This window comes from Apostichopus japonicus, chromosome 11 (assembly GCF_037975245.1).
Source record: "Apostichopus japonicus isolate 1M-3 chromosome 11, ASM3797524v1, whole genome shotgun sequence".
NCBI lineage: Eukaryota > Metazoa > Echinodermata > Holothuroidea > Aspidochirotida > Stichopodidae > Apostichopus > Apostichopus japonicus.
Window position 1 is genome coordinate 3087977 of NC_092571.1, and position 26043 is coordinate 3114019.

The 26043-nt window shown below is 38.4% G+C and overlaps 1 protein-coding gene across 2 annotated transcripts in view; it reads right to left on the reverse strand.

Annotated features, from left to right (window-relative positions):
• Positions 1-23399, reverse strand: part of LOC139975648 (high affinity cGMP-specific 3',5'-cyclic phosphodiesterase 9A-like) — a 134952-nt gene extending 111553 nt beyond the window's left edge. For both annotated transcript variants that reach the window (XM_071983734.1, XM_071983733.1), the window contains exon 1: positions 23169-23399. In XM_071983734.1, the coding sequence (XP_071839835.1) occupies positions 23169-23256 (88 nt within the window). In that variant the 5' untranslated portion in view covers positions 23257-23399. The remainder of the gene's footprint in view (positions 1-23168) is intronic.
• Positions 23400-26043: the final 2644 nt, after the last annotated feature.

Sequence of the window (26043 nt, forward strand, 5' to 3'; positions counted from 1 at the left end):
AGTTTTGAGAATTCCAGATTGCCTCTGAAGAGGATCCAACTAGGAACGAAACAACACTCAGGCCCTCTAACTTATACAATTTTTTCTTTTTTTTATTAAAAAATACAACTGCATATTATTTCACATTTTATTATTCTCTTAACTTCTGAAGTTTAAGATTTCAAAATTCATACACTGCTATTTTAGCAACATTTTCCTTAAGATGTCTATTGGACGTGTACATCTTACTTCAAAACAAAGTCAAACCCTCAAAGATCACTCTGATATCTTGGGGGAAACTTCGCTTCTCCTGTTGATGTTTCTTGTCGCCATGGCAACAAGTCCATAATACAGCAGTGTCTAAATAATCATTTTGTTTGCCTCCAATCACATGGTAGCTGATTGAGCCAAATGGACAAAGTGCTGCGTGCTCCAAGGAAATTTGAGACTATTACCTTTGAGACTGAAAACTGATTGTTTGACTGACCAAGAATGCCAATTAGGAAATTTAACCCTCAGTTGGTCTCAAGCCAATCTTGGACAGTATCTCTTTGTTAATATGTATGAGTCTTCTTTCTTTGTCCTTCCTCTTTTGTTTCACAATATTTCTTCCAGATTTCAAGACATGCTGATCATGTATTGTCTGTGCCGCGGCTAATTCTAGTAATAGATTACGAAGTACACTCAATGCTCGCTCTTTACTCATTTATCTATGTGTCATTTTGCTTTGCAAGTAATTAGCGTGATTCAAGAATCATCATTACCTATAGACGAACCATCCAAGACGCTACCGATAGACTAACCATCCAAGACGCTACCGATAGACTAACCATCCAACACGCTACCGATAGACTAACCATCCAAGACGCTACCGATAGACTAACCATCCAAGACGCATTTGTATCCATACCACCACCACCAGTCCTAGGAAGGGAATGTTTTGGACGCCCCCGGAATCTTAGACCCAGTTAGCATTACGACATATTTTGGCTCACAATTTTTAGCAGATATATAACGCTAAAAACAGCTGGAAGTTTTCAGAAGTACAGTACTTTCATAACCTGCTCTCGATCCTCCACATTAATCCTAACCATTAAAGATTATTAATATACAATATCTCAACGGTATAAGATATGACTAATATTCTAATATGTAAGCATGAGTGTGACCATTTATCTGACTTTCTAGCATATTTTGGAGGCAATACACTGCTGGCCTTCAAAGTACATTTGCTCAAAACAGCCAACAGTTCTGAACTTGGAATTGAATGCTCTGTCTTATTCTGATCAATTGATTACAATTGTGTTTTGCATTGAAATAAATATCATAACATATATAACCATGTACATATATGGACAATATTGGCAAACCAAAAGTTGAATAGCTTCATTAATATGTATGTATGGTTCATCCATCCGGAGAACAATTATACTAAACTCTTTGATACCTGCTTAGCAACAAGGACATAGAAATAGAATTAACAAGAATAGACCAGAACAAAAGAAGACAAAAGCCTACAGTAGTTATGCCACATAAAAGTCTTTAATTGTCCCACATTTTATTCCCTCGTCTGATATTGCGATTACCCACTAAGTCTGAAATGCCCAAAACACACAGTTTGAAGTCTTTTTCAATGGCTAAAGGTTTACATTGGGGGCTTGCATAATAAGTGTACGGAATTAATAAAAACAAAGGGGCTTTCATGAAATGACTCAAAGCAGTGTTTGCACAAGAGCTCTATAAGAAATCACTAGGATGGTTTTCATGATCGTGGCAATGCCCTAATGCCTTGTGGTGGACAATTAAACTCATAGATGAAGGTAAGGAACAACATGTACAGAATGGACTTGATTCTCAAATAGAGACATTGAAATCTCGTAGCCTAGCAGAAGAGAATGTTTGAAGTCCTCTCCACAGGTATATGGGAGTGAATTATAGCGGTGTGTACTAGTGTACATGTTTGTTGAACTCCACATGTCAAGAGCAGTAAAATGCATAAATTTTGATTGAGGAGTAATTCTCCTGTAACTTGAATTTATAGGAATCAATGTCCTGTCATTATCGGCCGTACAGTATACACATTCTCTAACCTGATGACTGTATCAGGGATGAGCCTGGGGCACAAAAAAAAAATCACAGAATTTTGCAAATATTGCGGTATAGGCTCCAGTTTGCGTATGCTACAGTGTGTTAGGATAAGTTTTTGTACCCGAGGTAGAAAAGAAATCACGGATATTCTGCGAATTCGCGGAAAAAGCTCATGCCTGCTGTATCTTCCATCTAGGAAAACCCTGCAATGAATGCACATTGAATCATGATTTCATGTAACATTAGGACCCACGTACTTTATTTGACAGCAGAGTACTCTGTATTGTGGCTTCTTGAGTACATGATGCTGATTTTTGTCGAGCTATTTGTGAGTATCTGATGCTAAAACCGCCATGAAAGTGTTGTACATTACAGTAGTTTGATGTTTGATGTGATGCTTGGAGAAGTCGTGAAAACTTAAGACTGTATATATTAAAGGCATTGAAGATTCGCCCCAAACCGCGTGCGGCCATCTGAAAAAGTTAACTTTCTGTTGCTTGCAAGTGACGTTTTGTTCATGTCGCTACAAAATGCAGACAGTAATGAAACAAGATACCTTGTTATCTTTAGCTGGACCTGAGATGTCCATCGCTGTATCGTTTATACACTGTGCTGTGGTTATCGACCACAGCTGTATGTACTGACTGTACACTAGTGTCTAATTACCGACGGTAGCAAGCTGTGTGTGTATTTTCTGGGATCGATGGTGGTGTCTAACACTTCTGTTACACCTCATTCAAAACTAGGTCAGATAACCGGCATTAGACGTTTCTTTTTGCGCGAGTCTTCACACCCTTTAACCCAAAGTTTAGCGGAAAATGCAAGAAACCAACAAGATTCAAGCTGGTAAAGTTCCCGTCTACCAGAAATAGGCACAATTTAGACATCGGAATGGGACAGTAGGAAAAGGAATTGGGAGATTCATGTCCTGGAAATATGAACTGTCGCCCAAACACAAGATCACTATTGTAATACAGTCACTAGTAGAGCACTCATTAAAATGTAAAGTGAGAAATACGTTTACACTTTTAAGTTCCAAATACAGCTGCCTTAAGAGCATTTCACACTGAGAGATAAACTTCCTCGAACACCATTACGAAGGTGTTGTCCAAGCTAGTTAAAGCCCCAAACAAAAGAGGTGAATCTCGCAGTTAAGGTACATATATAACAAAGAGGTGATATTTAAGTTAATGAGCCCTAACAAAAGATAGGGTGGCCAGACGTCCATCATGATATAGGCCAGATTGGTAGTCCGACAATGCCTTGCACAGTGTGTTTCAGGTGCATGACCATTCACCAGATCCATGTTTGTCTAACATTTCTAATTAAAAAGGGTTTAATAGTTAAGCAAAAGAAAATAATCCACATCCAGTAACTCCCACAGCGCTCCCCTTTGTAAAAAATCCTACTGGTACTGGCTTCCATATTATATATTTTGAAGTTGAACATAGGCCTACATACATGTATATTCATGCATATGTACAGTACCATTGTGCAAATAAGTACAATTTCATAACCATGTACAGTTTAATAATACTGTACATGTTGCAGCTTCATGTTACCTGCACTTAAAGTTGGGTACATATTTATTCTACCCAATGAATGATACATTATAACTTAACATTGTGAAATACTGTATGCATACCTGCAGGCTTAATCCCACAATTAGAGCTCTCTTTGCATTAAACATGGTTCATATAACAAGCAGCCCTTCCGTCCGTCCGTCCGTCCGTCCGTCTGTGTGTTGATCATCTTGTCACAAGTCTTCTCCTCTAGTCAACAATGTGTCGTGAGTCCTCCATTAGATGTCATATGTCAGTGGCCACCCTAAATTAACTCAATTAGCTCGGTGTGAGTACCAGAGGAGGGAGGGCCGAGGACGGGGGAGGGCCCTGAGGGAGGGTGATAAGGAAGGCATAGAGCTCTTGTGAACTACAGAGCTCTTTCAGATAAATACCATGCAAGCTCATCCTAAAGTTCAAGCTGTGGTATTAAAGTAGCTTCTGACATCCCTTCATATATGTCAGGACATCCCCTAACAGGATACCTAGCATTCCAGGGATCCATTTATTTATATTTCAAACCATGCAAAATGTAAACAACATAACACTCAGGAACTATACACTGGGCGATGTATATATCCTGATTTTGGTGTGGGAACTGTAGCTACCCGTTCTGTTCTTCGTTGAGAGGTATTTTATTTGTTGCCTTACCCTCAGCATAGTTTGTCATTCTCATTACTATAGACAACAGATAAAATGTCCTTGGCATAACAACTCAAGGGACAAATTTTCTGCTAACCGCAGTAGTTTAATAGTCTATTATCTCCGGGTACATGGCTTGAATTTCTGCTTTGCGTGATTTGTTATTTGCTCAGGCTTAATTTTTTTTTTTTAGCCCCTTCTTATATTTGGCTCTGTTTTTTCTTATTCTTCTTCTTTTACATATCTTTTGCTATTGCTATATTATTTAAGGACTTTTCAACTCTTTTCATGTCCCAAGATTCAATTTTCTATGATCACGTTCTTGTAAGTAATGGTTAAGTTGGTAATACACATGTTTGACTGTATTTATTACATGACTCGTGCTTGTACATTATTTTCACTGTTTAGTTATACTGTATGTACATACAACGTTGTAGTGTACACACAGTTGTACCTAAGACTTGACCCCAGCTTACAGAGTCACATGTTCTCAGTTATCACTATCTGCATAACTTTTTTCATTCTTTTTTCTTCGGAAGGGTCTGTGTTTGTAAATATTTAAAAGAATTTTCCATCAAAATTTATACCTGGTCTGTACAGGTATGTAATGAAAACATGATTGATAACTTAGCACGGAAGATATATGAAGAAAAGATAAGACTGTAAGCAATAAGAAGGGAATTAAGAAATATGTCAGTTAACTAAAAATATTAAACCTGGCATCTAGATATCTTAAAACAAACCACCCAAAACAATATATTGTGAGGAAGAGTGTGAACAGAACTTTCAAGCACTTGAAATACATGAAAGAAGGAAGTAAACTGAGGTTGTGAGAAGACAGGTTTAGCTAGGAAAGGAAGTTCATGTGGGAGTATTCCTAAATTTAGAGATCTTTTTTGACTATATAGTTACAGTAGGATGGTAGTAAAGTGCATTTGTTACGAGGAGACAGGTAAAGTGTGTATGAAATCTAAATGTTTGTTGGTCGCTAGTTGGTAAACAGGTATATATCCTACTGTACTGTAATGGATTGTCTTGGTCTCTAATCTAGGCTATCTATAGGTAGATGAAAATGTGCATTAGTAGTGCTGAGACAGGTAAGAGAGGGCCGCAGAAAATCCAAGCTACCTTTATACATTAAAGCAGCATTTTGCGTTCTTTTCTATGGTTTTTCTAAACCTCACTGATTCCATGATGCCATAACGAGGTACATATAAGGAGCTTACAGTATATCTATTCAAATCTTACTTCAAATGGTGGCATAAAAGTAAAAAAATTTACAACTTTCAACTTGTTTTTCTCAAAGATATTTTCCGTTGGGATCCAAATAAACCTCGCCCATAATATGAATAATTAAAAGCTATGAACGTCATTGGCCAATACGTAATACAACACCATGCTTGATTTGTGTAGATTGTCTATGGCAGTTGTACCAGGGAGCTGTTAGAGTCCAGTTGCTGGTTGTACCAAGTTACCAACTCGACGTTTGAATCTAAAATAACTAAACCTGCATCTCTGATTGGTTGGATTCAAACTAGTGGGTTGGGGGAACTGTATGCGATTAACATAAAATGTGGAATTTGTCGGGTGGACACTTTTCTCATTATCTGCAAATGTCCTTAATTACTCGCCAATTAACATTTTTGGCAGGGAAAAAACTTGGCTAATATCTTAATTTGCTGTTTTGTGATTGATATAGAAAACTTGATGGACTTGTCAAAAAAAGTGGAAAACGGCGACAAAACGCAAAATGCTGCTTTAATATTGCAAACTGTGAAGACACTGGGCAGCAGCTCAGCTAGAAAATCATCTGACTCTTCAACAATCATTGAGCGGTGAATGTTGGTGTTTGGAACAGGAAAAGAATAAACGATTTATTTATTCGTAACATGACTGACAGTTTGACAAGAGGCACGGCTTCAGCTGTCAGTGTGGTTCTAGTCATGAATTGCAAGTAAAAAATATCTGTCCACAAATCACTAAATTCTATCTGAGGCTCTCTCCCTCTCAAATTACCAGAGAAGCAAATATATGCAGTGTGTGTGCGCTGCGGCTATGAATTTCTGCTCTATGGCTAATGAATCCCAAACTTGTCAGACCGCGGCATTTACTGTATGAAGTTTAAGTGTTCGCTATTTTCAATAACTGTCTCCCCGGGACATGCAAGTTACAATTCTTCTGGCCTCTGAAGATTTTTTTTTAAAAGTTTTAGCCGGCTGTCCCACTGATCCACCCACTTCACTTGTAACACAAACTCTTTTTTCTTTGGAAATTAAACATTGTGAAGACAACAGTCATTTATTTGTATCAATAATCTTACAGTAGAGTATTGTCACTTTCAATCCAGCTGGTGACATCAATATCCTAGCTCTACAGTAGCTGAAAGACACATTTCACACTTGAGATGGGAAACTGTGGATTATGGTGCAGTAGTACAGGTGAGACAGGTAAGAGAGGACCTGAGCACAATTTCATAAGTTAGAGAGAGTGAATAGTGCAGTAGTAGGGCTGAGACAGGTGAAGGAAGCACACCGTTAATGGATAGATAGATGGGTCCATTGTACAGTCGTGTAGCATACCTACAGTACTGTGCATACGGTTGGCCCAGGTACACATGTTATACAGCTGTTAGATACTGTTGTACACATGTTGTACTGTTGTACACATGTTGTACTGTTGTACACATGTTATATACTGCATAATGATCAAGTGTTAAGTACTTAAGACATATCCTATGACTTAAGTGTTAAGTACTTACAAGTTATACAGCTGTTACAGTATATACTGTTGTACACATGTTGTACTGTTGTACACGTTATATACTGCATAATGAACAAGGGTTAAGTACTTAAGACATATCCTAGGACTTAAGTGTTAAGTACTTACAAGTTATACAGCTGTTACAGTATATACTGTTGTACACATGTTGTACTGTTGTACACATGTGTACTGCATAATGATCAAGTGTTAAGTACTTAAGACATACTTTATCCTAGGGCAAGCAGTTTGGAGGGTTTAATTTTGAAGAAAAAAGTCAAATGCTTGCAAAGCTCTTGAAGGTGCTGTCAACAAGGATGGAAAGAACAAGGTCTATTGGTGGCTTGAGTTTACACAACATGTTCATTGCAAAAGTGACGACATTTGCGGGCAAACATTACCTCCTTGTAATGTACTGTACACATAAGTGCATAAATGTTAGCAATGTACCACTCCTGAAGTGAGGACGAGGGCATTGTGATGAAGTATTGGTTTAACTGTGTGTATTAGATCTCTCATGTATGTGTATAATAAGACTTCTAATATCAACACATTTCACAGTATCTATAAGCTGTCCTGCTGAGTACTTTATTAACTACTCGGTGCTGTGGCCGAGTGGATAAAGACCGCTGCATTTGAAGCAATGAGGCTTAGCAATCGGGAGGTTCTGGGTTCGATACCTGGCCTGGTCATAGTAAGGTGGGTTTTTGATCCAAGAGCAATCTACGGTTTTCCCATCTGAAATGACTTTCTAAAATTGAAAAGATTCCAAATTTGAGTTAAATGTTGAATTGGAAGCCACCACGACGTGTAAGTTGTAATCCATTTAGCCCTTGCGGGTTTCTCCCACATTTGTCGTAAAAAATAACTGCTGATTATTATTACGATTATTATTATTAATTCATACTTACAAGCAGTTAATTCATTCCAGTTTGAAGGAAAAAGTCTATTGAAATAATTTTTTAATGAGTTTCATCCATTTCAATTCTGTCTCTTAACTATACATTCATGAGTACATATATTGTACAGTATGGCAGCCATGTTAAATTCCTTTCTTAGAAGATTTGTTTCATAGCACAAACGTATTGCAGAGCATCTTGAAGACCTGTTTTTCTTCTGGTTGGTTTCTTTGCTGTAGACTTATTTATTTTTTCCCTTTTCACACACAATACACCTTCAAAAGAATTTGCAATTTACTCAAAGTATTTAATTGTCTCCACACTAGAATATAAAGTACTTAAAAATGTAACTGTGCCACAGAACAGCATATTCCTTTTGACTGTCCTTATTATCATCAATAACAAACATTCTTCTCTAAGCTGGCCACTCACTGACCTTGAACCATCATTTTATCCTACAGCAGTGATAGATCACTCTAGCTCAACCTCTTATTTTACCATCATTCCTCCCATGCCAACATGAATGCAGGCTGGTATCTCAAGAATGTTACCTCCAACACTACACAAATTCACAAAACAACCCCGACCGACCGTGAGGGATAAATGTTTCATTTTCCCGAGTTACGATGAAGACTGCAGATGGTGATGGACGGAGGTCGACGACGTGTGAGTGGCACAATTTCAAAGTGCTGTACTCCACGGGAGACCCTAGGGGGCAGCTGATGATACCCTGATGCATATACATACAGTGTTACTGTACCTTCGCAAAAAACTTAAATTGTAATTTATAAATAGGACGGCAACTATACAACAGAGCTTTGCAGGACTCACAAAGTCGATGTCATTCTGAGTATGCCAAGTATTTTCATTCTTTTCAAGGTCCACTTATTGACAATTATATACTGTACAGTATATTTATACACACACAAACAACTTCAAATTACGTTATAGCCTACCATACATCTTCCACACCTGTGATGAGTTCCTATTCAGCCTGTTGCAGACATCAATACGATATGTACAGTACATGTATACTGTAGGCCTATATCCTCAATTATGCTCCTCTAAATTTATGGCTTTCCTAAAAATTCCCATCATCAAAAACGATACGTACTCTGATTCTAAGGCTTTGATTTTCGATGGTTCACTCACTTGTACATCAGCATAGCAAGAAGAGAATGTTACAACTACCAAAGTATCAGTTCAGAAGCCGATTAACATTGACTTAATTGTGTTTATTAGATCAGTGATTTGATTACAATAACATGTACACGTAAGAGGGCCTGACGTTACGATCCTAACAGGATTTTCTTCAGAGGCTGATTGAAGGAGATCCTTCTAGGATCGAAACATCAGGCCCTCTTACTTTTACACATTGTCTTACACATGCCCCTTAGTGGAGATAAGCAGTTTGCTAACAGTTTTGTTTTATTTTGATTCCAATAATTTAACAGAGAATGATAACTTTCACACACAATACCTAATAGCATGGAGACCCCCATACTGTACGTATTGGAGATGTGCAGCAGATACTGTACACATAGCAAGGACCAATCAGTCTATTTCATCTTAAAAATTGATATCTACTTTGGAAATATTAAAAAATGTTAAATTATAATGAACATTTAATAATGGTCAAAGAATAGTCATACACACTGTAGGCTCTTGATACTGTAACTTTTGATACAACAACAATAAAAATAAACTTGAAATATTTAAATAGTAAAACTGTAATAAACAAAAGGCATTTGCCAAAAGCACAAGTACAGTAAGGTGTTCAAAGGAATCTCATCGCCAACCTATTTGTAAACACTTTCTTGCACCCCTCATTTCTAACCGCTGGAAGTAAACAGACCAGAGAGAGAGAGAGATCCAGATCTGGAGAGCTACGAACAACAACAACAACAACGTCAAGCCTCAGCAAGACATCGATCCCAGTGGAACACCATACCACAAAATCTTTGGGTCTAAATGGAGATGCCTGGAATTGAGGTCAAGGGCAAATAGCACATACCAGACATAGAATCCTACACTGGAGCTTCTGTGACTGAATACCAACCCTTCAATGGGAGATTGATATTAGTTCCACTGGAGGGGCAAAACAAGGGATTGGTGGCAATATCAGATAGCACACTGCACAGTATAATAGAGATTAGCCAATTGGAATGTCAATTCTAGAATGCTACTACTACCCACTCACTGTAAGTTAGGAGATCTACGCTCTCTCTTTCTTCTCACCATGTATTCAAAGATATTCTGAAGTTGTGAATGGATAGCCCTGGTTAAAATGAGATCTTCATTGATGGAAAACCGGAAAGGAAGGATTGTGGAAAGAGTAGTAAGGCACAGGGGGATGTCAGGCATGTTTGTAAAAATCATATCACATAACTCCTGGTGTGATATATATTAAGTCAATGTTTTATATTGAAAATTATTGTGATAAGATGAGCTTATACATTATAAGCCTTATTTTACAGTACTATATGTTAACTAATGTAATCAGGCCTAGAATTTCCACAAGTTTAGCCACTTGTTGAACATTGCAACTTTAATATGCATATATATTCCTAAAAATATTCCTATACAACACACATCAAGTAGTGTAAGGATATTTTTTGCAGCCTAATTGTTGCTAATTAGCAAATCCAGTAATTACACAGGCTTTTAGGATCGGAATTCATGCAGATTCTTGGACTGACAAATGAGACCAGGACAACGATTATATTACCGTTAAGTGACTCATCATTCGTGCCACGAAACTTACTGTTTCACATTTAACCAAATCTTTTTAATATCTTACAGTATGTACATACCCATCAATTTTTCCAATCACTTATTTTCCACAAAAAAAAAGATAACAATCTTTAAGTCTGACACAAACTTATAATGAAATTTTTAATTTACAACTTGCTCGATTTGATTGTTTTTTTTCTTTTGCAGTTTCTAGGAAAAACAAAGGTACAAGCAATATAAAGGAAAACATTTACAAAATTGGGAGACAAAAAAGAGTAAAAAGTTCTACGGAACTTTTTAAAACCAAGGCGAAGTTGAACTATTAAAAACGATACTGTTTTATTAAAACTTAACACACTGCACTCTGCCTAAAAGTTGTAGATACAGTACTTTACATATTTGCAGCCAATGTGTGCTCAGATGTGATATCATCTTTAGTTTATTGCAAAAGTCAACAGAGAGCTAAACCCTTGGAAATTGTTGAACAAACTGCAGTTTGAATGTCTTGACTTTTACTTTAATTAATCTGTGTAAATAACCCGTCCCTGGAACTAGGGCGAGGTGCCACACAAAACACGAAAGACATAATTACACGTCAAAATATTGACTACTGTGTGTACGGTGCTCGGCCAAAGGCAGAATACACACTTGTATGTACATGCAATAATTTGATCATTTCTGGGAATAGAAAGTGCAAGTATGATAATAAAAAAAATTTTAAAAAATATGACAAAAGAAAAGGTGATTGGTAAGACTGCTTCCTACACATAAGTAGCACTACAAAGGAAGACAGAATCACAAAGCAATTAACTGTAAAAACAATGCATGCTGGCATCATGGTAAATTACTGTTCATTCATACTTAGTAAAGATTCCTAAATCCTATTGGTCCATTTAGGTCAGCTGACCGTGGTTAATCCTGTGAGTAACGCACGGTAAAATTACTGGGCATCACTTTAATAAATCTTTGGTTATATGTAACCAAAAATGTTTTGTTTTATGATTTTTCCCCCACACAAATGGTAGTGTATGAATGAACGGGGTTAATCAACGGTCTAGCGTGCGTTACTCACATGATTAATGCACTCCGGGAGTTAATGCTATCGCTGGATGCACTCGGGCTCCGCCCTCGTGCATCGCTTGCATTATCCCCCGATCGTGCATTAATCCTATGAGTAACGCACGCTAGACCGTTGATTAACCCCTTATTTATATACTACAGTACTGTCACACTACCTGAGATAATACACTGTCAAGTACACAGTATGTTACCTGTATGTACCTGTTCATGTATACATTTATAGAGAGAGCTGCTCAATGCCAGTCTAAAAATTTGACAATTTTATCTCTGGCAGTGCATGACTCTGATTACTATATTAACTTGGGTGAAATCATGCAATCAATCACACTATTACGATTCCACTCACACATCCTGCCATTAATTTCATCATAGAGTGAATTAGGCTTAAGAGCGAGTCTTTAATATCAGGGAATTTTCCAAATTTTTGAAGTTGATCGCTTTTAAATAATTAACAAAATTTTCTTGGAAATTTTCAGCATCTAGATCTATTTACAGACTTAGGTCATCAAAACTCCATCCTCATAGCAGTCTATATCTAAGATACAGTATATATGGTAAGATTTTGTGAATTATTCATCTAGCAACAGCAGTTCAGCCCATGTGGCCATTTTTATTTTATTTTTGGGGGGTAATAATTTAATGTAAATCATTTATTTATCCACTGTAGGGGAAAATCATATATTTCTACATAAAAAGTACATCTTGATGAAATTTAGAGTACATGTATGAGAAGATTGGCAGCTCTGAGCAAATTTACATTCCAAATGTACAGTGTCACATTTTGAGCATAAATCAACAATGTAAACCTTTTGAAGGACATGTGGCCTGGATGACATCACAGGCCACCCATTGTGACCTGCTTCTTCCTGTGGTATGGTGGCATTCTCCATATTCCTAGAGTCTATATCAATTTGCTGCCCCCCTGCCCCCCCTCCCCCCCCAGAGTGTTCTCCCTCAGGAAAAGGGTGGAAGAGCATCTGGAGAACATCTTTTCTGATACAATTGTGGCTTTGGAAGTCAGAGTTCCCTAAATTTGGAAGTTGATGGTGGTGCCAAAATTGGGTCAATTGAGGCAACCACTTTTTATAAGTTTAGGCCTCCCAGGAGCAGGTACAAAAATTGTTTACTGAGTAAAGAGGTTTGTTTACAGGTGACAAAAATATACAGGCTCTCATAGCAGAAAAATCTCATGATACAGAAAATTGATGGTGCCATGAAAGGCCAACTTGTCAGCTATCCAATGATGGGTAGGGTTTGGCTAACTATGTGAGAACTTCTACAACCTTGACTTCAAGAGACTATACTGTCCATAACTTTGATGATTTAGTGTGTAAGTCAATGGGACAGTTATATGGAGTATGCTACCTTAATGGATAGCTTAGGCCCTGTACACATAAAACCCAGACAGAGTGCTCTGTTGAATTCGGCTCTCTCTCTCTCTAAGGGGTCCGATACATTGTGCCTACTGTGTGAAACTGTATGCTCAGCACTTGTACAGGATTATACATCCTACTGTACACACTGGCTGCAGCTGGCCCCTCATCATCGTATGTTTGACATCCATAGTTGCCTGGTACAGTTGCTTTAAGCTGCTAGCTTCAGCTCAGTCATGCCCAAAATTTCAGGAAGCACCTACCACTAAATCGTCAACTCTTTTAAAGTGACTGAGAATTACATTGTATTGATCTAGACATCGCTCTATAATATCCGGTGTTAATTTGTAAAGAGGTCAAAACCTTTGGAGGAATGCCAATTTATCCCAAAGGCCTTACAGCAATTCTTAGAAACTTTAATATTTAAAGTCTTTTTTACGTAAAGTTGCCTGAAGATTGTTTGTGAGAACTATGTAGATACTGCAGCATACTGTTCAATTCTTCTTTCTGTATTAAACATTCTGCAAACAGTATTGTGTGTATTGGTACTGTATGTGTATTGCATGTGTATTGTATTGTTACTGTATGTGTATTGTACATATATTGTATGTGTACATGTGTATTGTTATGTGTATGGTATGTGTATTGTTATGTGTATTGCATCCTTTGTTTCTAAGGTACCGTCTTTACCAGGCTGCTTGATAATTTGCAACTTTCTAAACAGCACTAGTTTTATTCCGATGATGCACTTAATGCATGCATTTGACTAACAGATAAGATCAGGTCTGAATTCAATCATGAATGTGTTCATTCTAAGAAGGATATCATTAACAAGGAGATTCCATACTGACGAAGAAAAGGTTGACGTTGGCAGGAATACAATTGTTTTTGTTTTTTTGCTGCTAAGACCTCAATAGAACAACTTACACTGACCTACTTAGTTATAACCATGGAGGTAAAAACACCTCCATGGTTATAATGGCTCCTTAAATTTGTCCACTAGATTTCCAGGACATTTCAGTCCCCAAATGTGTGTGATGATACTGACATTACCAGTCTTTAATCTTTTAAGATTGCTTTTCTTTCATTGAGAAGCTGTGTTTGTACAGTATGGTCTCATATAATTTGCTACACCAATTATGCTATGCTATGCGCCAAGACAGGAAGACTTCATACTACTGTCCGTAGATGGTTGCCTTTGTGTGAGTCAATGTCATTCAGCTATGTTCAATTTCATTGAACATCGTTCTTTAATGGATGATATGTTTGCATTGCCAGCTTTTGTCTATTACCACAAAAGGAAACACATCAATTGACTAGGAAGAGGAACGCAAACAACATTAACAACTGAACTTGAGGACCACTGTCAATCTAAAGTTTAACAAGAAAGTGTAAAAGATTAACCAGTCCTGACATTTTGATTGATACCCTCTAGGTTTAAGTCTTAATTAATGAAATCATTGTACTGTACAGTATATCCATGTACTGTACATAACACATCCCTGGTAGGGTAGTACAATGATAACAGATCACTACACTCACGTGTCATCTATACTAACAGTATGGTACAAAAGTGTACAGTAATAATGTCTGAACAGTTGGGGTGGGGGGGGGGGTGGGGAAAGGACAGTGTGATGTTCCCAAACTTGAGTCCCTGAGATAGCATCTTATGCATGGTTCTGCAGTTCTTAACCAACTTGGTGCCATAAATAGTTAAGAAGACAACCTTCTGTACATATAAATATTCTGCAATGATGTAGTACATATTACACTAGTTACTGTGTAGCCAGGCAATTATAACAACTTGCACTGCGAAAGTGTAAAGTGGTTCTTAAAGACCAACTATGGAGACTTTTCGATGAACATAAAATCCCACCATTTTTCATGTATGTAATCCTTAACTGACTCCAATTACATTGCTGTAATTAACTTTACCAATTTCGGACGTTAAATACGTGAAAAATGGGACGAAAAGTCAGCTTCTATTTCAGACATTCCTGAAACATTCCTAAGACATCAGGTGACCATGTGACGTCAACGTTTGTATACCTCACTCACTACTATACTTTTAGTGTGTAAAGTCGTATACTTGAGCTGCCAAAAACATCAACGATATTACTCCTTTTTCCTCAAAATGCCACAATTCTGTATTGTTGGAGGTTGCAGTTATACCTCCTCCAACAAAAGCATCAGCTTTTTTAGATTTCCGAGTAAAAGAACCGACGTAAAACGCCACAGACTTTGGATCAATTTTTTGAGATCCACGCGGAAAGATTTTCCAGCACCCGGAGTGTCTCATGCCCATGAGTCCACATGCATGACCCTGCTTCTGTGTATGCTGCAAATGTCTCATTCTGTGAAAATTATATACTGTCGATAGCTGTGTCGGACCATGGTCGGACATAGCTAATGTGAAATTGACCGTAAACACGCCCTGGACGTCCTTACATGTAACATTATATCACGCAATTGACAGTAATATATTTACTGTAAGAGATGACCGTATATATATACCGTGCCAAGGGTATAGCATTGTTAGTACATGTACGGTAGTTAGTTACAACTCTCGCCGGCGTTGGCTCACAGCATGTGTAAATAGCCATGTTAGGATTTATCTATTTCATTTGTTGTATTCCAGTATCGTGAGTTCGTGATACATGTGTAATATTGTCAGTTCTGTTTATTCCGACATCTGCATGTTCCAAGGAGTTGAATAAAAACGGTAGTATGTAGCGATCGGACGTTTTATTTCGTTAGTGACTGTCTTGTGATTGTGGTATGTTACTGGTCAAGGCCTGTTTCAACTAGACCTAACTCTATGGAATTACACAGAGTCACGGTAGTTTTTCGCCCAGGATTGAACAAGAAACGTGGATTAGGATATTCACTGCTAAATTTGTTTATTGATAGGATACTTTTTCTGTGTTTGTACTTTTGGATATTAAAACGAGTAAGTACTACGTAAGTATATTGTACCGTACGGACCTATTGACGCTACGCTATGTAAAAGATGCCTCCATTTGAGTGGAAATTTTGCTAATAAAATAAGCAATTTAACTAAAATTTCTGCTTAGAATTGTCTTAAAACTTGTTGTTAACCTTCATGTGTTCTTGTTTTAAGCTAACAGCTTTTCAAACGCTCGAAATTGGAAGTCAAAAACAATACAATTGTTCGCTATCTGTGTACAAACAGTGCCTATATCAGCCTTTGATTTTCGCGGTATACAAACTTTGACGTCACACGGTGACCAGAGGCTCCTTTGGGTCAATCTCTGTTTTCAGACATTCCAGAGGTTCATGTCACGTGACTACCCAAAATGTCCATTTTCGTGGTCGTTTTTTGATGGGTTATAGTAGGTTTTCGAAGATTATTTTTTACACATGTTGATTATGGGTATGTAAACTCCTCAATTAATGGAAAATCAAAAAAAAAAAAATTGCCTCCATATTTGGTCTTTAAAATATCTAGTATTGGCTAAAATCACATTCCCAAATGCTGACACTTTTCCAATATTTTAGCATGCATCAGTTCCAGCATGTACAGTATTTATGACTCAATGAAAGCAGCCAAAATATTTTTGCTGATCAAAAGTAATTTAAAGGTACAAAAATAATTTTTCCACAAACAACAGGATATCTTGAAACAAAACTTAACACCCACCCCCGCCCCCTCTTAATCCTTAAAAAAAATCATTAAAATCATTAAAACTCCTCCACACACTTTTCAAATGTGATTAAATTGATTCAAAGAACTTTATTCAGTCACTTTTGAAAAAAAAAACATAATAATACACACAATTAAACATAATAATACACCGAAATGACAGTAAACAGAACATAATAATATAAACAGAACAAAATAATACATAGAAGACAATAATTTTAAAGAAAAAGAGACAGGAATGCCCACAAGAAGTTCTGAGCAGCTTATAAACGTGAACACCCCTTTTACAAAATACAAATTGATACGTCTAAAATATGAAACAATAAAACTAAAGAGCTCTATAGTGAAGAAACACAATGAAAAGGGATTATACTTGGTATATAGCTGTACTTGAACCGTTTTACTATTAAACTTACATTAATATCCTTTTATAATCAGCAACATCACTTTGGTTAATTACTGATGGCATCGACATTAAAATTCCAAAACAGTAAGGTCTTTTATAGCTCTAGACAACAAGAAAAAAAACTTTTATTGCGATTAATATTGTTCAGGAAAAAGCTGATAAATTTTAAAGCTTGAGATTTTAGCTTCTGGGACGTGATTTAAATACAAGTTTTTACTTTATTGGACAGGAAAATTGGCTGGAAGATTTTTTTCTGATCAATATGAAATTATTAGGATATCATAAATAAATCAAAAAATACTCTAACAGTGGCTGCACAGGCATAATGTGTCCCCTTGATATAAGCTGTGTACTGATGCAAGCTCTATGACGAGGTATGAAATGCTCAGGCTATAACTTTGTCCCCCAGCATGTTTTTAATTAACTTTCATCACATAAATTCCCATCACTTCATTATATTACACTGGCTCCCGAGGGTTATTTAACAGTACATTCAGTCATCCTCTGTTACAGTACTTCCAAAGAGAACACAACTTAATGTCCTAAATTGCATTACTGTTTGCTCAATTATTGGCCAACAGGGACTTAAAAACTTAAAACACTGACTCTCGCCTGCAACGTCAATTCCCCAAGCGAGCTAAGTCGAGTCATTAGCGCAGAGCGTATTATACGTCACGAGCGACTCTCTGCGCACGTTATGAAATCCGCCGCTACATTGTATATGCAAACCTCGCAAGAGAGCCTTTAATTATTAGCCAAAGTCATCAAAGGAGACATCATAACAAGGACATGGCAGTTTAATTGTCGTGCAGTACTTCATGGTCTCCACTCAGTGTTCAATGAATGTAAGTACTTAGTAAAGCAATCTACGTGCTGCCAATCGTATGATCTGATAAAATGTATCCCCATTTTGAGAGGGTGTACAAGCGGCACTCGGGTAAATGAACAGTTTAAAACTATGACATGCATGAAAGGTGCTTGTGGCCAATCCATAAGAAAATACTGTACATTGATTATGCATCATGGGAATATTACTTTCAAGCACTTTGCACCATACAGTAGTATGTAATGTCAGATGAGTACACCCCGTCCCTCACCCTACCCCGTCCCTCACCCTACCCCGTCCCTCACCCTACCCCGTCCCTCACCCTACCCCGTCCCTCACCCTACCCCGTCCCTCACCCTACCCCGTCCCTCACCCTACCCCGTCCCTCACCCTACCCCGTCCCTCACCCTACCCCGTCCCTCACCCTACCCCGTCCCTCACCCCCCTACCCCGTCCCTCACCCTACCCCGTCCCTCACCCTACCCCGTCCCTCACCCTACCCCGTCCCTCACCCTACCCCGTCCCTCACCCTACCCCGTCCCTCACCCTACCCCGTCCCTCACCCTACCCCGTCCCTCACCCTACCCCGTCCCTCACCCTACCCCGTCCCTCACCCCCCTACCCCGTCCCTCACCCTACCCCGTCCCTCACCCTACCCCGTCCCTCACCCTACCCCGTCCCTCACCCTACCCCGTCCCTCACCCTACCCCGTCCCTCACCCTACCCCGTCCCTCACCCTACCCCGTCCCTCACCCTACCCCGTCCCTCACCCTACCCCGTCCCTCACCCTACCCCGTCCCTCACCCTACCCCGTCCCTCACCCTACCCCGTCCCTCACCCTACCCCGTCCCTCACCCTACCCCGTCCCTCACCCTACCCCGTCCCTCACCCTATCCCGTCCCTCACCCTACCCCGTCCCTCACCCTACCCCGTCCCTCACCCTACCCCGTCCCTCACCCTACCCCGTCCCTCACCCTACCCCGTCCCTCACACATACAGTACGTATATTATATACCTTACTTGTTGGTGAATAAACCTACTTTACTTCATAACCCTTTTACCCACTTACAGTACTTCAGTGCCTTAGTCTGACCAGTGCAGTCTTATTGGTAAGAAATGTAAAAGAGGGAAGACTTGGTAAAGTTGCAGAAAACTGAACAAGAACACTTTCACAATGTTCCTTTCACATTTTAAAGTGAACTGTGGAAAAATTGCAGAGAAACTACTACCGAAAAATTCACAGAGCTGTTTTATATTTGGACCTTACTGCGTACTGTGGGTTTTGGTTAAGTTCGAAGATGAACTGAGCAACACACTCAAAATGCAACTTTTATATTGAATATATGGAAGGGTCAAAACCAACATTAAGGTTCTTTTGCAAATTTTTAGCAATGATTAGCATCCTACACTTTGAGAGTCAATTTACTGATGATCTTTAAATGTCATTGTACAAACCGAATAAATCTAGATTAATAAAATACCTGCTTAATATTAAAACTTATCTGGGAGTTACTCTTTCTTAGTTTTAAACTTCCAAACTACTAAGAATTTAAATTTTTTAATCATTCCAATTTGAATTTGAATTTTAGAATCATGTTGTCATCATAAAATTGTCAATATACATTTATACACTATGTACAGTGCAGACTGCACCATGGTTGTTGTTTTCACCGACATACAATCAGCAATTATAACTTTGATTGATACAGTACTTAGAGCTTAGATCTACACGATGACAGATGGCTGGATCTGTTTTTGTGTTTATTAAGTATTGAACAAACTGTGCATGCATACTCTTCTGTTCAGCAATTGACATGCTAAATGAAGACAGAATTATATGGTCAATTCCATGGTGACTCGCGTGACATTTTTACTCAAATTCCTCTCTATTTGATATCATTTAACAAATAAAGAAATTACCTGGGAGAAAAGCATTAATGTAGCAGTGAATGTACGCCTTAATGCTTACAACAGTAGAGAAAATATATTTATACCTCAAGTATTGGGGGTGAAATTGGCGAAAAACTAAACGTGACTCGCGTGACAGTTACTATTAGCAAAAATCAGAATGCACACACAAATGTTCGATTTCTTATGTCTTATTAAAATTTTTCCAATCACTTTTTATAATCATACCGAAGTTGAAAAATACCTCTACCTCAATTGCTATGCAACTTTGAAAAAAAGTTGTAACGCATGAAAATAACGATGAAGATGTATTGTGACTCGCGTGACAAGAAAACGTGACTCGCGTGACAAGTTCACTTTTCGGATAGTTCTAGACCAAATGCAGTAGTGAATTGAAGGTACAGATCTTGCATAGTGAAATATAATATTCATTGGTCTAGAAAGTGTCCAAAAGGTACTTCCCTTGGGAATGTACAGATGATATTAATGTCCCCGAGTTACCTTCATGACTGCAGACAGTAGGTAATATACTGTACGGGTAGTACAGTTGTTCAGGCAATATATTTTGTCAATTAATATTTATAACAATATTTAGTCTGTTGAAGTCACTCATTTGAAAGTTATAGAAGAAACAGATCTATCAAAATGTGATTCAAATTACCATTCTCATTTGTCATATTTGAATAAACCAAAAGTGTAATATTTGAGAAGATACATTCGCTCATAGGATTTTGGGAATGATTGAGCAGTTAAGACCTTAAGGTTGTCAAGTCATAGCACATGGCATTGCCAGATACAAATATAGAGTATGTTTTAGTATAATACTAAAAAGTCAATGACATGTGCTAACTTTCCAAATGTGGTAATAAAATAGGCATTATATTGCGAATAAATATTCATGATTTTAAATTCTGATATTTCAAATGAAATTATGATGATTAGTTGCATTATATATGTGTGCCCATATTATTCAAGTTGCCTAATTAAAGGGGAATGGTATCTTTAATCAGTGATTCATTCATCAAACTAGATAACATCCCTGTAATTTTCACACAGTAAATAGGTAGAAACACTATCTTGATTTGACGTGACTCGCGTGACGTGACTCGCGTGACATTCGTAAAGGGTGATTTTCTGCAAAATTTGAATATCTTCTGAAAAGGAAAATTCAGTAATCCTTTTGGTATCTATGTGAAGACTTGATATTCATTATTTTGGAGTAATACTATTGTGCAGGCAAGGAGAAAAAAAAACAAAAACAGTAAATTTTGTGACTCCGTAACAGTAAATCGAGGGTGTTTACTGTTTTCTATTTACCACTGTTGTCTAATGCCTTGATATCAAAATAAAATTGAAGCTATTAAGTGAGCACTATGCTATAGCAAATATAATTAGTCCAACACACAGTAAATAGGTAGAAACACTATCTTGAATTGACGTGACTCGCGTGACGTGACTCGCGTGACATTCATAAAGGGTGATTTTCCGCAAAATTTGAATATCTTCTGGAAAGGAAAATTCAGTAATCCTTTTGGTATCTATGTGAAGGCTTGATATTCATTATTTGGAGAAAAAATATTGTGCAGGCAAGGAGAAAAAAAACAAAAACAGTAAATTTTGTGACTCGCGTGACAGTAAATCGAGGGTGTTTTCAATTCACCACTATTGTCTAATGCCTTGATGTAGAAAAAAAATTGAAGCTAATAAGTGAGCACTATGCTATAGCAAATATAATTAGTCCAACACACAGTAAATAGGTAGAAACACTATCTTGAATTGACGTGACTCGCGTGACGTGACTCGCGTGACATTCATAAAGGGTGATTTTCCGCAAAATTTGAATATCTTCTGGAAAGGAAAATTCAGTAATCCTTTTGGTATCTATGTGAAGACTTGATATTCATTATTTTGGAGTAATACTATTGTGCAGGCAAGGAGAAAAAAAACAAAAACAGTAAATTTTGTGACTCGCGTGACAGTAAATCGAGGGTGTTTTCAATTCACCACTATTGTCTAATGCCTTGATGTAGAAAAAAAATTGAAGCTAATAAGTGAGCACTATGCTATAGCAAATATAATTAGTCCAAAAAACTGATGATACCTATGATTACTATGTACAAATCTGCACAAAATGAAATTTCACTGTTTTTTTCATAATTTAGTTTCTACGGGAACCATTTGTTATTACCGACCCCATAATCAAACAAATGAGGTTTTGGGGTGAAAAAAATATTTTTAGTAACTACAAGTATTCTATTTATTGGAAACTTATACAATTTTAATGTACAACGATTTTAAATTTTTTGGTATGATGTTGACCTTATCATGGAATTGACCATATAATTGCTACTAGGTCTCAAGGATTATAATAATGTTCACTTCTTGAGCTAATGGTTTTAGAGACTGTTTTAAGAAAGGCACTTCCATTTTCTGTATAGCTGTGAATATAGGTAGGAGGGAGAGGGAATGGTGATCTTATCCCACTGAGGGATGGTCTCCCACTAGTGGGTTGCCCTGTGAGAACGTATGGTCAGGCCAATGCAAAATCTGCTTAACCCACTTGCAAATATGATGTATAGGTCCTATACCACAACCAGAATTATATAAATAAAAAAAAGGTCTTGTTATACCCAATAAACAACGTTCTAAGGCATCTATAGCAGGCCTAACAATAAATTTAGGCCTTCTGTGGAGAAATGAAAACCTAGCTTCTCAGGATCCCTAGCTACTATTTAGGACATTACTAAATGGTAGACAGTGCCATACAAACTGTTATTGGTCATTTGGTAAGTTATATCTTAGGCACGAATATTTGTGCCAAACAAATGCATAAAACCAAAGGTTCATGACCTAAGCTAATGTACTGTACATCTTCCTTGGGCCAAACGTACGCAGATATCGCAACACAGTACAGGTATACTGCCAACTTCGATCAAAAACAAATCTGCCCAGCAAATGAAACTTTGTAACATAATTAATACTATTAATATCAATCTGGGACGTTATAAACGATGGCAATTGTAGTAAAGAATTGTTCGAACAGGTTCTGAAACTGAATAAAGAGCTTCTTGACGGGAATCACTTTTACACATCACCTCAATGGGCAAACTTAGAGTACGAGGCTAACATAAACAACAGTCAACTTAAGCCACAGTATTGAACATAACTGTATAACTGTTCGGAAACAATAGTGCATAGGCTACAAGTGCTTCGACTTACTGCTTCACTTAGTTTTGAAGACAGTTACTCACCTTTAACATCCTCTGACGGGAAATCGCTACGAAACTCCGCTTGCTCTAAACGATCACCGATTTTAAAATATATCACCTTACTAGCCATTTTGGTGCATAATCTATCCTTCGCAATAAAAAGAAAAGTTTATTAGATTCCACTTAGAGGTCCAGATTGAGTACGGTCTGTGCCGTAAAAGTTAACGTTGGGAAGTAAAGTGTGTTTGAACTACTCAGCTGTGTGCTATATGTACAGTGTATCGTCCGGTACGTAAGAGCGAAAAATGGCAATGCTGGATAGCATATTGGCGCGTATTGAGTGTAATTCAAAAACCTACTTTGGTCAACTTTAGGTGTTTGTCTGATAGTAAGGGTTTTTGTTAAATTAAGACAATCGATATATGGCAGGGCCAATGGGAAAACTTTGTCAACCATTTGACTTCTTAAACCATTTCTTTCTTGGCATGATTTGTTCTTTTTTTTATTAGTTGAGTTTGACTCTGGAAATACATACTAGTTTAAGCTGCAAGTGAAGAGGGTGAGCTATTACAGAAGAGAAAATAACGGTGAATTGCAAATTTAATTGTCAAAGAAATTAAAAGGGTGGCAATTCCTCACTGAAACGGTCTGTTAGTTTAGCTTAGTGAATCCCAAGGGTTAGGACCATATCCAGTGGCGGAGCGTCCATACAGTCCGGGGAGCGGATGCCCCCCCCCCCCCCCTGACGGACTCAAATGGACTGCTGGTGCCCTTTTCAGCTCTTTAGCACATTTAACTTATTCGCGATGATTGACTTTTATTGCGCTCTCATCTACCTATTGACATTTGTCATATTTTGTTGGTGTAATTTGGCGATGACACCTATTTATTCTTCGTTTATCTGCACATTAGCCAGGCCCGGAAAGGGTCATTTCCGGCGATCTAGGGAGTATCTTTATTCCCCCAAAAAATTATGTAGCCTACGCTACGCGCCAACCTGTGGTGGCACTCCGCTTAGATAGTGTCGAAAGCGCCCTGCAGACCATTCTCGCCCCTCCTGAACAATACCCCTAGCTCCGCCACTGACCATATCAATGTAATAGTGAATGACCTTTTCTTTTTTCGATGAACGAGTGTACAGAGGGTTATGAGGCAGCTGGGTGTAATTAGTGCCGCACCCATTTGACGCCCAGTATATGCGACGGAAGACAGTATACCTTATCGTAAGCTGAGGCAGTGGCGGAGCGTCCATACAGTCAGAGGGGTCGGATGCCCCCCCCCCCTGACGGACTCAAATGGACTGCTGGCGCCCTTTTCAGCTTTTTACCACGTTTTACTTATTCGCGATTATTGACTTTTTTGTTACGCTCTCAAATACCTATTGACATTTGTCACATTTTGTTGGTGTAATTTTCTGACAAAATGGCTATGACACCTATTTATTCTTCGTTTATCTGCAAATTAGCAAGGCCCGGAAAGGGTCATTTCCGGCGATCTAGGGAGTATCTTTACTCAAAAAGTTTATGTACGCTCCGCGCCAACCTGTGGTGGTGCTCCGCTTAGATAGTGTCCAGAGCCGTATATTTATACGGCTCTGATAGTGTCGAAAGCGCCCCTGCAGACCATTCTCGCCCCCCTGACCAATACCCCTAGCTCCGCCACTGGGCTGAGGGAGACGGGTAGAGTCACCTCCTCATTCAACATTGAATGAATTATCAACTATAGCACTTCAGATTCACCGCAAGTGTGACTTTATACGATTTACACTGAGAGGGTCTGGAAGATCTTCTAGAACTCCACACAACAATATATCCCCTCAAACGACGTGTAAGATTTCAAAAGCAGAGGATATTCTATAGTTTGAGCGAGGTACGCGACCTTTACAGTATCTAGAGATCTGCTTCCGCACGCACTACGGTTACAGGTAGTTGTAAACATCACAGCTGTACTCTACATTGTTTTCTTTAAACGCATTGGTACAGCGCCGCCTATCCCCAAATAAAGGCTATGGATCGAAAGTGTATTATTCCCCACACGCCCTGGATCTTCATCTGAAGGCTAAACTTGGTAGCGGAGAAGTGGTCTAACTCTTCCCCAATGAGGCCCGTAGCCACGGGGCGGGGGGGGGGGATTCTGGGGCACCAAGAATGCTGAATTTACACAATAAACGTCACATGCTAGCAACTGAAACCAGACCAATTTTCCGGATCGAGTTAAAGGCATTGAAGACTCGCCGACCCAAACCGCGCTCTGAAAAAGTAAACTTTCCGTTGCTTGCAAGCGAAGTTTTCTACTTGTCGCTACAAAATGCAGACAGTAATTAAATGTGAAACCTTGTTATCTTTTATCTAGACCTGAGATGTCCATCGCTGCTATGTACACTCTGTTGTGGGTATTGACCGTAGCTGTATGTATTGACTGTACACTAGTGTCTAATTACCGACGGTATAGCAAGCGGTGTGTGTGTATTTTCTGGGATCTAACACTTCTGTTACACCTCATTCGAAGCTAGGCCAAATTACCGGCATGAGACGTTTCATTGTGCGCGAGTCTTCACACCCTTTAAGGATAAAGGGCTTCGTTAACATTCAAACCGCACAGATATTTTTCGAGTGCAAACATACAACTCAATGAAAATGCGGCGCTAGCCTATCGCTGTGATTCATTAAAAATCAGCACATTACGTAATCGATAGTGGCTACATGACTTTCCACAATTTCAAGTGGTAACATAGGCAAGGGGCGCGACCACGGACGGATTAAGCTAGTGGAAGGCCCGGGGCAAACATTATGTGGGAGGCCCCATATTTTTCATGAGCCCAGACTTCCCCTTTGAGGAATGGTGGTAAAATGGCGGGGTTAGGTGTACATTTTGCAACTTTTGGAACAATGTCGAAGAACCTTCGACTGTTTAGATT